Below are 16,752 nucleotides of genomic sequence, written 5' to 3'. Positions count from 1 at the left end.
AATTTATGAAGACATTTTTTTTTCAAATGTTTTCTGGGTCAGTGTCGTTGGGAATGGCAAGAATACTGTCAAAAAAAGGAACATGGAAAATGTGACGCACACTTTTGGTCCAAGCTGCTTTTCAAGGGCTCGTATTAATATTTATGGCGACAAGGTCCAATCGCACAAAGCCAAGTCCATAAATAAATAGTTTAGCCACTCTGGGGTTGAAGAACATGACCGGCTTGCACAAAGCCCCGACCTCAACCCGCATCCAACACCAACAGGCTGAACCGGAACACCCACTGTGAGCCAGACCTGACAGCTCAACATCACCGTCTGACCACTGATTCTCTTGTGGCTAGACGGAAGCCCAATCTCGTAGAAAGCCTTCCCAGAAGATCGGATGCTGTTATAGCATTACATAAAAACCCCATGACTTTGTAAAGAGATGATCAACTATTGATCACATATGGGTGTAAAATCTGGCTGTCCACACACTCAATTCACTTAGGTCACACACTTCTTCAAGAACAGAATGCACAACATGTGATCTTTCCAAGATACCATCAAAACGCAGCAACACATTTTGTTCTGAAGTCTCGTTCTCTTCTTCCCACTCGTCACGTAAACACAGATGGCTCCCGGAGGAGAACTGTGTTCTCAGACAAACAACTACAGAAAGAAATAACAGACAGATGGAGGGAGAAAGAGTGGGAAAGAAAAGCTCCTCCGCTGATACCTCTCCTCTCCTGGCGTTTTTTAGGAGAAGAAAGAAGCATGAGCAGAAAAGATGGGAATTACCAGTATAGGATACCAGCTGGGATACACTCTGCAGTAAACTAGTAAGACGGATAGTAACGTACAATACATTCCACCCACCCTCTCGTAAAACTCTCCCTTGATGAGACTGGCTGCGATGCGGCCGACGGTGTCGCTGTTGTTGGTGATCTCCGCGTGGCTGATGGCCAGTCGGGCGGCTTTAGCCGGCAGTCCGGCCTTCAGGTAGAGGTTGATGGCCCCCTGGAAGTCTCCCTCGCTCTCCCTTACCTCGCCGGCCTTCTCGTCCTGACCAGTCTCCGTTAACCACTGGTAATGCTTCCCACGCAGGCTGTCCAGCTCCGGGTGGCCCTAGCAGAGTCATTAGAGGTTAGCGGTGGGGTTTGTTTCCGCATTAGAAAAACCTAGAGCCAGAACACTTTGTTGACTGAGACACACATTGCCAGACATTAATTGGGAACAATTCAAATTCGTGTCTTTACGCCATCTAGCAATCAAAGATTTCAAATGTTCACTTTGACATGCTGATTTTCACTGGACCGTCGCAGTTCTACTCACTTGGCAATTTTCGGAGGTTTAAGTTGGCTGCAATTTGCACTCTCATCAGTAGCTGCCACTTTTAAGGTTACATGTTTGTTTTTAGACCTCCAGTGTCTTAGTTAGTGTTTAGTACCAAATTGTGCACGGATCCAACGGCACAGAAATTTTACTCACTGTCTACCTTGTAACAGAGGTGAAAACAAGTGTCACCCTGACACCCAATTAATTTCTGATTCTCATTTTCTTTCCAAGTCTGAACTAAGGAGAATTTATTCAAGATGTATCAGACATGTGACCACAGAAAAGGTTACAGGACACAGTAGGATGTATGGATAGATCCTTACACCCGTGGAAGTTGCCGGTGTATTATGTGCATTTGCAATTGAGAAGAAACAGAGGGCACAATAGAGGAGAAAGGGCTGGTAGAACAGCAGCAGAAATACATCAGAAAATATCGTCAGTCTTGTCGGTGTGTTAGTGAGATCTCAGTTCATGGTCCAGAGTGTTTCTGCCCCTTATGGAGCATCAGAAGGTCTCTCAGGTAAAACACAAAGTATACATTTAGTCTCTACGTTATCACCTTTGCTTCAGCCACGGCAATGCAGTCGTCCCACATGTGGAGCTCCTGGTACATCTCTATTGCTTCATCAATAGAATTCTGCAAAAAAAGAGTTGGAAAAAAAAGCAAGTACAGTGTTTGCCAAGAGTGGATGATCTGGTGAACTCAACCGTGGAATCCTAATTGAAAGGTAAACTATCTGAGCAATCATAAGTGTCACCAACACAGACTGGACAGAAGATAGTGATTGATGGATTTGAATTCAAAAGGAGTTTTGCCACAATGTGTTGCTAAGAATGCATCTGCAATTAATCCTACCTTATTTCTATAAATATACATATTAGAAGTGTGTATGGGGCATGTTGCCAACCTGCTCCATGTAGTGCATCTCAGCCAGTTTAAAGTTCTTATCCAGCATTGCCACGTGGGCTTGGACTTGGAAAAACGTTGTTCCATCCCCTCCCTGGTTAAGAGAGACATAGACACAGATACTCTGAGTGAGACACACTTTCTCCTGTGGTCCCTTTAGTTTGTTTAGTTTCATGACATTTGATGTGTATATGGGCGGTTCTGTGATGGACTGTTGTGTTTTTTTCTGTCAGGTTACAAAACACACCAATTCCTGTGAAACCTTGTCAGCGATCTTGTTTGTTTGGTGGAGGAAACGCAGAGTCGAGACGTCCCCCAATGCGGCAGAACACCTATTATAGAGGAAAAAAGGAGAAAAGAAGATATGTTGAGTGAAGGTGGAACCTAACATTGACAAGAACTGAGATAAAATAAAGCTTTTGTCTAATTAGCCTTTAGGTACGCTGCAGTCTGAGGAGCAGCAAGATAAAAAGCCTTGTCTTAGCATTTTGCCACCACATTACTAACTCTCTGTGAGAAGTTGCATCAGATTAATTTCCGAGCCATGAAAGCTAAACAAAAAAAGTCAGTCTGACTCTTTCGCTTGCCTCCCTCCCTCTCTCATTAACATCCCTTCCATTCCTCATTAACATTATACACTTCAGACAAAAAAATGTCTTCCTTCAATTTCCTGATTTATGCAGATCAGGCCGGGGCCTAATGACTAGCATGTGCATTATTAATGAGAGAGAATTCCCTTTTTTAAGAGTTTCTCAAAACAGAGAAAAATATGTAGAGAGGATGGTTATTATTAAAAAAACTGTCTTTGATGTTTAAGAAGTTAGAGAGGAAGGTCAGGCAAGGAGACGTGTGTGTGTGTGTGTGTGCATTTGTGTGTAAGCACACACGTGTGTCCAAAAGCTTTTTCATTCCAGGTGACGAAGGTGCCCTTGTTGTCTCTGGTCTCTAGTCACAGAGATAAGCCTCACGTACAATCAAGACTGAGACAGAATCTAATTAGCTCAGAGACACTGACATTAGATTTTGTGTGTGTGTGTGTGTGTGCATGTCCTTTTATAGCTACGATTACGAGGACAATCAGTCACTTTGAGACGGGCCTGTTTGAGGGTCAGACTTGGTTTCGGAACAAGAATATAGGCATTTAGTTCTGCCCAGTTAGTTGTTAATTGTGATGGTTAATGTAAGGGGGAGGAGCTAGGGAATGCATGAGGTCCTCACAAACATAAAATGACATAGTTGTGTGTGCGTGTCCTGCTTACCTTTCTGCGATGTGCAGCTGGTGATTCTCCAGAGACAATTTGCTGAGGGTCTTCCACATGGCTTCAGTCTCTGGAGACATCTCCAGAGTCTCAAGGAATGCTGTGGCTCTGTCAACACACATGATGAACAGATGTGAGACTGGGCTGTTACATTACTTCACAGCAATAATTAACTTATGATACTGCCTGCCATGATAACCACTGCACAATACATGCACATGGCCTCCATCATTAGCGACTAACCTTATCTTCTTCTCACCAGACAGAAAGTGTGTAAAAATGGATTTGATTTCAAAGCCGCACTCCACAGGTTGGTAAAGCTGCTAAAAACTGAATTGCCATTATAAATTATATTTTAAGGAATGAATTACTCTATACACCTATTCTAAATGTTTAATGTTTAACTACAGAGGATTAATTATTTTGCTTGTGTCCTTTTGGTTGATTGATTCCAATTAATGAATGATTAACCAATGAATTGGTTAATGAATTAACCAATTGAAAAACATATACATGCCACTTACACTATCACCTCTGTGGTTATTCTAAGATGGGGAGCCAAACTAACCCTGACCAAAATAAATCACAACCAACCAGAAATTACATAATAATGTTGCTTTAGACGGTGAGACAAGCACAAATCACCAAAGTCCCATGAAAGGTTGGCTGGCCTCACTGTTTAGAGTTCAAAGGCACAGTGAGAGTTCAGCTGCAGCTCCTCCAAACTGTGAAAGGTCAGTGGGCGACTATGTAAAAAGCGCCTCTTTAGAGTTGTTCAAATCTTGCCACACGCCTCCCGGCCGCCCTGCCAGCTCTGAAGAAACCCTCAAGATGAGCTAGAGGAAGCTGCTGGATAAAAGGACATCTGGCCTGTTCTGCTCACCCTGCTGTCACTGTGACTCTGACCCTGAATAAGCAGCATTGAGTCGTAAAGGGCGGACGGATGTTCAACTCGACTGTAATGGCGGTGATGGGGCTGACTTTTGTATGCAACGGAATATCAGGCAAATTAGTCAAAATGTACCTGTCGTAGTCCCCGTCGTCAATGGCAGTACCAAACTCAATGAGGCCTTCGTCCAGGGTGTACGTCACAGTTTTGACGCCCTCCGTCACGATCACGTCCGTCTTCTGATCGGCTCTTTCTAGATCAACAATGTCTCCCTGTCAAAGCAAAGTGACACCATTCCTCAAGTACCGCACTCAATTCTTATATGCTTAGAAAACCGTCTCAGAATACCGTACTCAATGGAATATAAAATACTTTAAACTAGGTCTGCCTCAATCAACTAAAAGAACAATTTTACTTAAACATCATTGCAGCAGTAATAATAATAAAATGGCACAATATATATTAATATCTAAAACAGTACTGAGTTTAGATATATCTTGCCGATTATACAAGGATAATTATACATCAATACAAATTAGGACTTGGAGTCACTAGAAAAAGAATATTACAAAAATTGACCACAAGATCTTCCAATATATGTAGAAACCACTGATTCTGCATCAACATGAGGTGAGTTTATTCATCATAAGGAGAACTACCACTGGCAAAATAACACTGATGATGTAATTTGGTCTATTTTCAACATGGGCTTGGACACATATTTTACATGCTTTACAAAGCTGGGGTGTTGTTGGAAAGGCATTGGAATAGCACTGAGCTTAGAGGGAGAGATGGAATTCTGAAAAGGTCAAATATGTCACGTATTGGCAGGTCGTAAAGTTGACACACTACCACTTACCCTGATGGGGAACATGGTGATGCTCTCCGGGCTGTCGATGCTGTACCAGATGCAGAGGTTTCCCCTGTTCTGAGCCACCACCACGTCGCTGCCAGGCACCCACTGGACGTAGGAGCAGAAGTTTAGCAGCGTGGTCTTTGTGCCCGTGTCTACGTCATAGAGATGGAGCTGAGGAGGAAGGAGGGGAGGGTGGGGGGGGGGGGGGGGAAGAGAAGGGCGATTCTGATTGTTAATTGCATCACCCATGGTGGAATTTGATTTCCTGCCTCGAGTCAGAGGAGAAGATTGACACCACTCTGTAATCAGAAGACAGTTAGGTTAGCTTAGCATAAGGATTGGGAACAAAAGATGACAACATGTGTCTACCAGCTCTTTCTATCATCATTGATTAAAATGGAGTATATCGTCTGTTTATTTATTATTTTATCCCTTGTTTTCGGTTTTCTCTTTCTTTGCACAGCAGCAGGATTCTCATTATGATGCCAGATCACATAAAACAAACCCTCCTGCAGGTCAATAATATCAATATTTGCATAAAAAGGGACTTAGACCTGGGAAACCAATTGATAACATATGCTGATGAGTCGTTGTGTTGATGTTCACTACAGGTCTCTGACTATAACATGAAAAGATATTAAACAGCCTCTTGAAGCACAAATCACCGTCACACAATGCCACTTTTAATTTATAGGACAATCTCTCCGAAAAACAGTTATCACGTCCAAAAAACGCTTCAAACTTACATACAGCCAATGAGTTAGTAGTACATGTAGTGATTATGCTTATTTACCAAATCCCTCTGAAGTAAAAGGCATAGTTGAGCTCCTATTGCTTGAACAAAGTTGATTACCTTCCAGTGGCTCCATGTGAGTACTCACACAATTTATTACACTATACCGTTGATGAGTTGAGATTAGATTCTATAAGCTACTGTGGGTCCCAAAGCACTTAATATGTATGTGTAGGTGTGTGTGTGTGTGTGTGTGTACAACCGACCGCCTGCAGGTGTAATCAGCTGCTTTAATATCTTACCCCCCACCATTTTTAATAACGCTGCATCTATAGTTTTACCCTGGAGCTCAGTCAGGCGTGTTTTAATGCAGTGAGAAAGAGCGGCCTGTTGATTAGAAAGCAAGTTTCAATAAAAAAACGTTTGTTATATACAATTTGCCCTTCTTTTTTTATTTCTTACAGGTGTGAAGTGCAGTGAATAAATGCAGATGTGCAAAAAATGTAAAATAGCCGTAATCATTTTCAGTCTGTTATTGATTGTCAGTTACATTTGTATTCACTTTAAAGGAAAAGTTTTCAAGGTTTTTAAGTGGGGTTCTATGAGGTTCATACCGGGATTTATTACTACAAACAAACAACCAGCTTATAATTAGACCTAAATCTAAATACTTATTATTATCCTTCCGGTTCTAATTACTCTCAAACTTCCAATATTTTGCGTGTTGGAGTTCTTTCTGAATTCACTTGTGCAAATACAGAAATAATTCGGGTTTGCAGATTAAACAAGTTACAAGTTATTTTTAAACCCAACTTTTACAACAAAAAGTCCAAAGCCATTGAGGGATTCCCAATTACCAGAGTTCTCCATGTCATCGCGCCAGGGCTTTGAAAACAAACCATTTCATTACACCGGGAGCTCACAGCTTCCCTAATTAATAAAAAGCTGTGAAGTTGTTTTGGGGAAAAAAACAGCTTCCAGAGAGAGGACCTTTAATTCATTTGACTCTGGACAACAAGGCAGACTGACTGAGACAGATGTATGGATTTTTAAACTGAAATTACTTCATTATTAGAAAAATTTGAATCCCGTTGGAAATCTGTATTTGCTCATTTTAAAACAATGATGAACGCATTGCTGAAAAGGCCTGCTGGGTACAGCTTGGTCATCGTCTATCTTATCTAGCGAAGGGTATACTTACTTAACCCCAACTGTGCTGGTAAATGCAACTATGTCACGGCACATGTTTTGCTCAGGACCCAAGGGTGTGAAGTTGTTTGGACGAGAAAGCAACATCGCAGGCAAAGCAAAGCGCCACGTTGTGAGCAGGGCACATTTTCAACGGGAATTGCACTTATTGTAAACAACTTTTTTTTATTAAAATAGGTACATTTGAACATGACCTAACCTAGAGGGATTTGATTGACCCCATCCGACGGGTTGGAAAACATAAATACGAGCAGTCACGATTTGAACAGGATAAGGGGAGACCAGGGAAAAATCATTCATGCTGCACAAAACCCTAATTACACTTGAATGATTGTTAATTGTTCAATTAGGCAGCTTGCTTATTTCATACATACAGTTTCTCACATTATGCTGTCTGGCTTGTTTGCACCGCATTAATTTAAAGAAATAGCCTCATTGCATCAGAAAAAAATATAGTTTTATCCCTGCAGTAAAGTTATCTTGAGACTCTGCAGCCCCCCCGTGGCATCCACATTTATTTTGAAAATACTATTGTATCACCTGGACAAGAAGAACGTCTCCACAAAAAGCCACAAGCCATTATTTGGGTGATGGACGTGGCTTTAAAATTAGAAAAGCCCTGACCACGGAGATTTTTCTACTCAACTCATTACTTTACTAATGATCATCTTATCCATCATCTGCCCAGTCTGCCTTAAGGGTCTCCCTACCATCATTTCCACTCCCACCATCCCTCAGGGCGCTGAAGGTTTTTTATTCTCACCCGCAGCTTCTTGTCCCTGAACAGCAGTTTGTGTCCCGTTTCATTGAGCTCCAGCCAGTCAATCTTGGAGTTTTGGCTGATGGTTCCCAGAATGCAGCCTCCGGCCAAGTCCACTGAGGGAGAGAAGGACAGGACAGGTTTATACTGAGCGGCAGTCAGACTGCCAGTTTGACAGCTTCTCTTGCTAAAATTGTTTTTCAATCAAGTTATCACGCAATCTCTTCGTAATAATTATGTATGATTCTATCTGAAAAAGTACATGCCTTAGGAACTAGTTTATGTTATAAGTCTGCTGATGCTCAAATGTTTTAATCAAAATGTAATATGATCTGGGCAGGGTGGTCCACTCAATGGAACTAATACGGTTTGAGGATGCTAGAGTTATTGTAGCAGTTTAATAAAACGGACAGTGATTATGTTTGAAAAGTAGCTGGCTCAATGTGTAAAACCAGTCATGCATAATGGTTTAAAGAGATACAATAAGAGTAATAATAAGAGTACAATAACGGTAGCATCATCAGCATCCAAAAGTGTGCAGAAGTTGCAGATTGAAGTCGTTCTACAATCAAAGGCCTTCCACAAACACACAGCGAATGTTTATCTGCAAAGTTATGACTCACTATTACTCAGTCAGGCTCGAAGAGGTCACAAGCAAGTAGGGATGAGGCCGTAAATTTGTTGATTCCTACATACAACTTCCTGCTGCTCTGAATACTCACTCAAGAGTGCCAGATTAGGATTATTATGCTGGTGAAAAGAGTTCCCAACAGATGTTGTAATTCCTCAAGTGTGAGTTAATTCAAGGATGTTGAACCCAATTGGCAGCCCTATTGCAAGACCTTTGGGGAGTAAAAAAAAAGGCTTTTCTCTATATGGAACTGTAAGATCTAGAATTTTGGTAAAAATCAGTAGTTTCAGTTCATAGTACATGTTGTTACACCATAGTATAGATGGCTGCAATAGTATAGATGGCTGCAAATTGTCATTAGGATAGAAGCTGGATGACAAAAAATGCTTGCTTGCCAAAGACTTGAGCTTGGACGACACTTTGCTGAGAAGAGCTGAAGTGTGTGGATACTTTAATACTGTAGATTAATATTTTTCTTAAGTAAAATTAGCAGTGCCCAGTGTGAAGAAAAAAAAAACATTGTATGGACTGGCAAATTTCTAAACATTGTACAGTTATATACTGATGCATTCATCGCTATAGACAGGGCTTATTAAAGCTATGCTATGTAATGGATTTTAGGAAAACATTTTCATTCCATCCCGACGGCAATCAATAAAAAGAGTGCTCTGACAGACCAAAGAAGAAAAAAACACGTGGTATCTGGTCTACATAAATGGAAATACTTGAGTAAAGTACCTGAAAATGTCCGTAATTGAGTAAATGTACATTACAATACTGTAAATACCAAAAGAACAAAGTCAAATGGTCATAGTTACCAATGCAGATGGTCTTTATATCGATTAGATAAGCAAGTTTCTTGTTGTCTTCAACTCCTCTCTGCTTCCTTTCATTCAGTCGGACACTGCGCAGACACAAATACACAAACACACCTTCAGTAAAAAACTACATCCAATGTAACATGACATGACATAACATGAATTTACACTGACTCAGCAAGGAAGTATCAAACCCAGCATCTGTTCAGCTACTTTTCAAATCCTGAGGTACCCCTGTTCCCGATGTTGTCATGCCACAGCGCCCAGCCAGAGGCGAGGAGCAGTACGGGCATGCTGAGATCTGCTGGCATCAACTGCAGTCGGCCATTAGCCACCCGGGTACTGTCAGTCATGACCCTTTTGACAGGGCTATGAATTTGAACGTGTAGCTGTGCTGCTCAACGGATGCCTCCCTGTACTGATGCTTAGAATTTATCCACAGCTCAATACACCCATCTAATGGGAAGAGCAGGAAATTCATCTTAGGGATGATTCAAACTGTGACACATTTTATACTTCAAAAAGGTCTGGAAGTATAAAAATCTGGAAGTATAAGTAAGCGAAACAACTATTTACATCTGAATCGGACATACTGACAAAACATCAGTTGACCACCAATGGGGCCCTGCATATGCTTTTCTATTTGGAACCAGACAAACCTGTTACAGTTTTCATTTCTAAACCAACTTGACATGGTGTGTTTGTTTTGTTGGACTGGACCCACCTGATGAGGTGAGGGTTCATAAATTCGGTGCGCACTGATCCCAGGATCTCATTGTTACTGTATTCCACCAGACTCAGCTCCCCGGCATTAAAAATCATACACACCTGAAACAGCAAATGCAGTTACATAAAATAAATTAGCCTGTAATATAATGGGAGCAGTTTTAAGCCACAGCTGAAACTTACTACTGGAAAGGTATTGTTAATATATTCTACAATTTTCTGCTCCTTGGCGAGTATTGACTTGGCACTGCTGTAAACTATATGGGAAAACCCCCACAGGTAGATTTATGTTTAATACTCAAAGTGAAGAGCTCCATAACAGTCCCCTTAATAATCTGTGTGTGTGCGTGTGTGTGTGTTTGTATACGTACGGATTCATTTTCAAAGAAGAACTTTTCGTTTCCCCCTGAACCGGGCCATGGCACCTGAAAGGGAGGCAACGGGGTGTATTGTGTGAAGGAAGAACAAGTAATGTAAGGGTGGCATAGCAGGACCGGTGGGGGACACAGGCTTGAGGAGGTGAATGGAGCTCATTCACGCTGTTCAGAGCGGAAACGGACAGTCTGGCATAACACAACTGAATGAGAACGGCTTACGTCTTTTACGTTCTGTTGAAACCTATGACTGTGTGGGCATGAGTGTCAAAGGCTGGTATTTCAAAACCTCAGCAGGTAATCTCAAACATAGGCAAACATAAGTCAGACATAAGTCCTACCTCACTAAGTTTATTGGTCAGTAGGTCTCCGAGAAGAAGAGTATCGAAGGTGTGGGCCACTAGGTAGCGGTCCTTGCCCATGATCTTGACTTGTTCTATCTCATAGCCATAGTAGGACTTCAGGACCACCCGCGTTCCTGTAGAGAGGTTCCTCACTATCACCTAGAGAAGAAAAAGGGGATTAAAACAGTGACGTGGAGAAGACAAAAATGCCAATAAAGAAATTAATATGATGTCTCTATTTGTGTTTTATGAACGACTTGAATCCAGCACAATTCACCATATTGGAAGTGGATTGTGAACCAGTTAATTGATTAACAAATAGAATCCCTCACAACGGGAAAGAAAAAAAAAGAAAGTCAAAAAATGGAAATTTACTTTGTCAAATTCAAGACACATCAGCTTTGTTGGTTCAGACCCATATTTTAAGTTCCTTCCGGTTGTCTCTACCTGGCTCAGCCCGACGTAGGTCATCTCAAACTTGTTCTTATAGATGACTCTTCGCAAGCAGCAATCAAAGAGCTCCACTCCCCCACACAGCGTTCCCTGTCAAGACACAAACCAAACAGATCAACATGTAACCCCTGCTGCAAATCTTCATTGATGAAGCAAGCAAGAGCAATTGTCTGTCTGAGTCACACTGGATTTCAAATAACACTTTATAAATAAAGCACTTACAGCGCAGAGACGTGATCCGTCTTTCTTCCACGCCAAGCTGGTAATGGTGTACAGGTTGACTATCTCTTTAGGCTTGGCTTCATCCCACGCGCCTCTCCTGGGAGCCCAGTTAAACACCCGCAACCTAAGAGATGGGGGGGGGGGGGGGCAGGGCGGATGAAGGGGTGCAACTTATTGAGCTCTGTACAAAAGATTCAAGTATTTAAGCTGATGGGCATCACTCAGTGTTTTCTGTAAGATGTCAACTGAGAGACCACCCACTGACCGGTCATAGCTGCCGAACACGACGGACTGTCCGCTGGGGCTGGTGGCGGCCACGACGAATTCCCGCTCGCTCCGGTCGCGGCCGTAGTCGAAGGTCTGCAGGACGTGGCCCTCTCTGCCGTAGGCCACCACCTTCTTGTCACAGCCGCCCACCATGATGCTGTTCGCGGCCCAGGCCAGGGCGTAAGGCGGGCACGGGTGCGTCAACAGCTTACCCTGCGGTCAGAGAGGCACAGCGTGTTTGGCAGTCCAACGGCATCGAACGTGTGCCACGAAGGCGGACGGACGTACCTGAGACTCCCCTGAGCCTTCGTCATCGAAGAAGTAACGCACGACCGTCCCGTCGGCGTGGCCTGAGAGGATGCCTTTACCGGAAACACTGACAGGGTACAAATTTTAAAAAAAACTGGCTGAGTGCACCACAGAAAAAGGCAATAAATAAGTATGCCATTTGGGGGCGTTTAGAGGGACGAGCCTGTCAGCATAAAGGTTACAAGGAGTTAAAAAACAACTTATGCTCAGTGGTCATAATTATACATGATGATTATGTATTTACTTGGATGCCAGTGAGACGACACAGGACTCAGTGCCGTAGATGGTCGATGACTTGTTTGTCTGAGTGTTGGCCAGGCGAACCTGTGAAAAAAGTATTTAAAATGTACAAGATTTGCATTCATCATTTGACCAAAAACAGACACCTAAAACAGTCTACCATACTACCACTTATAACACATGAAGAAAATGTATAGAAATGGTAACTATAGGTGAGAATGTGTCGCTGACCCACCTTCCCGTCCACTAATCCATAAACAACTGCGTGCTCAGCAGGCCAAAGCAGGCAAGTCACCGCGCTCTGCAAAGCAATGGATACAATTATGCATTTCCTACCAAGAAAAAATACCTTTTCCGACGCTCACACCAGCCATTATAGTTAGAATTTTGAGTAGGACGTCACTCGCAAACAGGTCAAATGTCCCCGTCAGTGAGTTCAGAAGCAGAGACATCACATTGCATGAAACGCACACGCGTCAACTCCTGTTTACTCACAGTCTGGACGAATTTGTTGCAAATGGCTTTCTTGTCGCCCCTGGGAGAAAAGATAACACAGGTCACAAACATAGTTTGGCATGCGTTGATGTAAAAAATGATATTATCAATATTGGAGATGAAATCGTTCCCAGGACATTACCATTCTTCGCCAATTCTGTAGACAAAGATGATGTTGTCGGACTGGCCGATGGCGATTTTGGTGGAGTCCGGAGAAAAGGCCATGTCTTTGACAACATAGCTATCTTTTCCGTACTGACAAAAGATTCAATTTGATTTTTATTGGCACAACTTGTAGAAGCATTCATAACAAGTAAAGGAAAAACGATTGTTCGGTTGTATGTTTTTCTCCTTTAATTAAGTGAATGTCTGTGATTGGTTTATTAGTCCTGCAGCAGGGAAATGTTTAGCATTTACGGCAGCGTAGGTTAAAGTTGGAATATGAGAGATAGTACAAATAAACCAGATTAAATACACGTACCGTAAATAGGTAGTATTAAAAAAACAAGAATCCATGCGAGTTGTGCCTTCCGTTTGGTGTGGTTTTATTTGCTGCATCCTCACCATCCTTTCATAAACTTCTAAGACATACTTACACCACACGCCCTCCCGACTCACCTTGGAGTCTAGGGGTTTGGTAGAGAATTTGTCCCTCTTCTCTCCCTGCTCGTCATAGAGAAGCACCACTCTATCAACCGTGCAAACTGCGAACTTGGTGTTATTCGGTGCCCAGGCCATGCACAGCACTTTGGCAACACCCTCCTGTCAAGGAAAGCAGAGAGGACACCAGTGGTAAGGAGTGATAACCAGCCGCTTATCTAAACGCCGTAAAACCGATACGTTCTGTGAGGCCAAAGGCTGTTTTGGCTGTGAGTCTACATGTGACTTTTGCCAATGGGCGAATCCTTTTAGACGCAGTCTTCGCTTGATTGTGTGTCAGCGGGTCCTCGTTCCAACCCTAACGCGCAACAGTGGCTAACGAGCAAAGTGAGGTAAATTAGCTTTAAAAAAAAGCATTTTCGGCTTTAATACCATTCAAACTCATCAGTAAAATCACACGGACAGAAGAAAACGATTGTTACGTTCCGGCTTCTTTCGTCCAAGATCATCAACTGTTACAGTCACACATTTGAACTGATGTTGCTCTGAAGCATCATTGCTAGCATTAGCTAACTTGTCACTTACCTGAGGTATTAATAGTGTTTTGAGATACTTCAGTTGCATTTTTCGGAAGTATTTGGAACGGTCCTATGGGGTAGAATCGGCAAAGATGTTGAGATATAGTGCAATCTTTACACCGCGTTCCTTTTGTTAACCAGCTCCGAGATAGCATCTAGGAAGGAGGACATATATGTCGTAAACACAACTGCGATCTCCTTAGTTACCGCTGGGGCTGTAACTAAGGAAGGCTTTTGATGCATTTAGGGTTGTGGGGAATGCCAGATTTTCCCAGAGTTTCATGTCGTTCATTTGACGTTATATTGTAGCGATTCTCGCGAATAAAGCTCTGGACAATGTGTTCTTCTTGGGATTTCATTATAAACCAGGAAACAGGATACTGTGGGCCATAGCCTACGCCGAAACAAAACCGTCGTTTTCCAATAGAAGAACTCTAACAACGTCCCCGCGTCCCCTTACTTAAACCCACCCCCAAACATCACTACATCGCACATTTTCATGGGTGGCACTAGGATGATTGACACATACACTGTGAGCCCCTTACTGACCTTCTAAACTCGGCAAATGTGTAAACTCGCTCACAGAACATATCAGTCCTTTACACCATGAATTCATTGGTTAATAACTATATTAGAAAGCGTTCAATAGGTATATGTCTATTCGAGAATCAAATATTGGTGAAAACAATGTGTCAAATACAATCTTAAAAGAGTTTCCAATGTTATATGGTAATCGTCACAAATATTTAGTGTATACTATAAACAAGGAAAATTTCATCGAGACCAAGACAAAAGTGTGGAGATGCCGGGGATTGAACCCGGGGCCTCATACATGCAAAGCATGCGCTCTACCACTGAGCTACATCCCCTTCCGTGGTTGTGGTACGAAAATATTGAATTATAACCTATCTACACCGATTTGTTTATAACCGCGCAATATGGTTATTTTCTCATTCCGTTTTTCTTGTTTGATATGCAGATATTTTGAATGTTTTTCTGAATCACTCTTAGTCTGGACTCTCCCCTGAGACCTGTTGTTGTCCTCGGGCCACAGAGACAACTGATCACAGGATCACTGAGCCACGCAAACTCCTCCACCACGTTGAGGTGGCGATTTACGGAGGAGATTTTTTTTGTTTATGTGGGAAACCCAGAAAGGAGGGGAAAAACCCACAGCGGAACCCCCAGTGAAGCCGAAATGGAGCCAAGTCCAGAAACTTTTTGCATTTGAGACAACAAACACGTGAACGTAGTTAGAAATAGAAATATGAAGCTATATTTACGATATTCGTTCTATGATATTAAGTTATGTGATATTAGAAATATAAAGTATAAAGCCATGTCTGCTATATTAGTTATATGATGTTATATGAAATTAGAACAATAAAGTATGATACTATGTTTGTTATATTAGTCCTATATTATGTCATATGATATCATTACTATATTATGTTATATGATTAGCCCTATGTTATATATCATTTCTCCTATATTATGTTATATGATGTTAGCCCTATATTATGTTATAGATAATTTCTCCTATATTATGTTATAATCTTTTCCTTCAATCCCTCTTTTGCCCCTCATTTTGTTTTTAAAACCAGCTTATTGGACGATCAATAAAAAGGAGGGATGGAGAGAAGATGGAGGATGGGGAGGAATGCTCAGAAGGACAGTGTGAGGTAGAGGAGAAGGAGGAGGAGGAAGAGGCAGTGACCCACATAATACAACGAAGCAAATCCAAATTATCACCATGTAGACCTCACCTTCACACCCTGCCGCACCTTCCTCTCCCCCCGAACAGTCACAACATCATGTGCTTTCACAATAAAAGGCATCGACGATGACAAGTCAGGTCCAGCAAACATATCAGTTGTGTTATGGTGGTGCATATCACCTCACATCTTTCACCTTCCTTCTCAGGATCCTCTTCTGACCCCCCCGTCCCACATCCCTACACCCCCATCTCTCCCAGGAGAGGTAAGTATCTGACAAACAACAAGGTCAGGTCTTCCTGCTAGGAACAGAGGGACAGATAGATGGTGTGACTTGGTGATAACCAGGACATTCTGCTGTTTCATCCCAAAATAAAAGCCTCTCAAAATGCCATACATGACCCAACTTCTTTCGAAATCATTCAAAAGGTGTTTTTTGTAAATTGCTCTCTACGCACATAGTTTAATATTTCCTCCGGCAAAATGCAACTTTTAGAGCCTTAGTTCTCAAGAACACACTGCCTGGATTTGAAAAGAATCAGGTTCAATCCCTAGGAGGAGTTCGGTCTTTTACAACTCTAAGAATTTTTTAATGATTAATCTTTAATGATTAAATGCAGCGCCCCCTAATCTTCAGGGGTTTAATGTTTACACATCCGGCAATTTTGGTGAGGGCAGGCCAAGCCATTTGGAAGTTATAAATCTTGCCAGATTAAGCCACACCCCTTGCAAAATTCATTAACCGTAATATCTTCTTAAAACCATAAGACAGGTGAGGGCAGGCCAAGTCATTTGGAAGTAAAAAATCTGCCAGATTAAGCCACACACCTTGCAAAGTTAATTAGCCCATATCTCATCAGAACAATGGGTTATCAGCATCATTCTGATATATCAATAGTACATTGAACCAATAATGATCCACCGAAGGTTTTGTGACAATCAAACTCAGCGTTTAGGAGAAATTGCCCAAAATGTGTTTTTCACTCAATTCAAATCTAGTTAGGCGCATTTGCATACTATGATTGACTTTTTTGTAGAGCATGTCGA

The 16,752-nt window shown here is 42.0% G+C and overlaps 1 protein-coding gene and 1 non-coding gene across 2 annotated transcripts in view; both read right to left on the bottom strand.

Annotated features, from left to right (window-relative positions):
* ift172 (intraflagellar transport 172) overlaps positions 1-14,177 on the bottom strand; it is a 30,164-nt gene extending 15,987 nt beyond the window's left edge. The window contains exons 1-22 of the mRNA XM_037449626.2: positions 13,998-14,177; positions 13,431-13,574; positions 12,955-13,067; positions 12,813-12,852; positions 12,553-12,618; positions 12,322-12,401; positions 12,057-12,144; positions 11,767-11,981; positions 11,502-11,625; positions 11,274-11,369; positions 10,824-10,985; positions 10,480-10,533; positions 10,107-10,210; positions 9,383-9,468; positions 7,937-8,049; positions 5,235-5,402; positions 4,511-4,647; positions 3,487-3,594; positions 2,475-2,559; positions 2,229-2,321; positions 1,880-1,957; positions 862-1,110 (exon numbers count right to left, since the gene is read on the bottom strand). Of these exons, the coding sequence (XP_037305523.2) occupies positions 862-1,110; positions 1,880-1,957; positions 2,229-2,321; positions 2,475-2,559; positions 3,487-3,594; positions 4,511-4,647; positions 5,235-5,402; positions 7,937-8,049; positions 9,383-9,468; positions 10,107-10,210; positions 10,480-10,533; positions 10,824-10,985; positions 11,274-11,369; positions 11,502-11,625; positions 11,767-11,981; positions 12,057-12,144; positions 12,322-12,401; positions 12,553-12,618; positions 12,813-12,852; positions 12,955-13,067; positions 13,431-13,574; positions 13,998-14,036 (2,442 nt within the window). The 5' untranslated portion in view covers positions 14,037-14,177. The remainder of the gene's footprint in view (positions 1-861; positions 1,111-1,879; positions 1,958-2,228; positions 2,322-2,474; positions 2,560-3,486; positions 3,595-4,510; positions 4,648-5,234; positions 5,403-7,936; positions 8,050-9,382; positions 9,469-10,106; positions 10,211-10,479; positions 10,534-10,823; positions 10,986-11,273; positions 11,370-11,501; positions 11,626-11,766; positions 11,982-12,056; positions 12,145-12,321; positions 12,402-12,552; positions 12,619-12,812; positions 12,853-12,954; positions 13,068-13,430; positions 13,575-13,997) is intronic.
* Positions 14,178-14,787: 610 nt separating this feature from the next.
* Positions 14,788-14,859, bottom strand: trnaa-ugc (transfer RNA alanine (anticodon UGC)). Its single transcript has one exon. It is a non-coding gene; the product is annotated as a tRNA-Ala (tRNA).
* Between the last annotated feature and the right edge of the window lie 1,893 nt (positions 14,860-16,752).

This window comes from Pungitius pungitius, chromosome 20 (genome assembly GCF_949316345.1).
Source record: "Pungitius pungitius chromosome 20, fPunPun2.1, whole genome shotgun sequence".
Taxonomy (NCBI): domain Eukaryota; kingdom Metazoa; phylum Chordata; class Actinopteri; order Perciformes; family Gasterosteidae; genus Pungitius; species Pungitius pungitius.
This window is presented reverse-complemented; position numbering and strand designations above follow the sequence as displayed.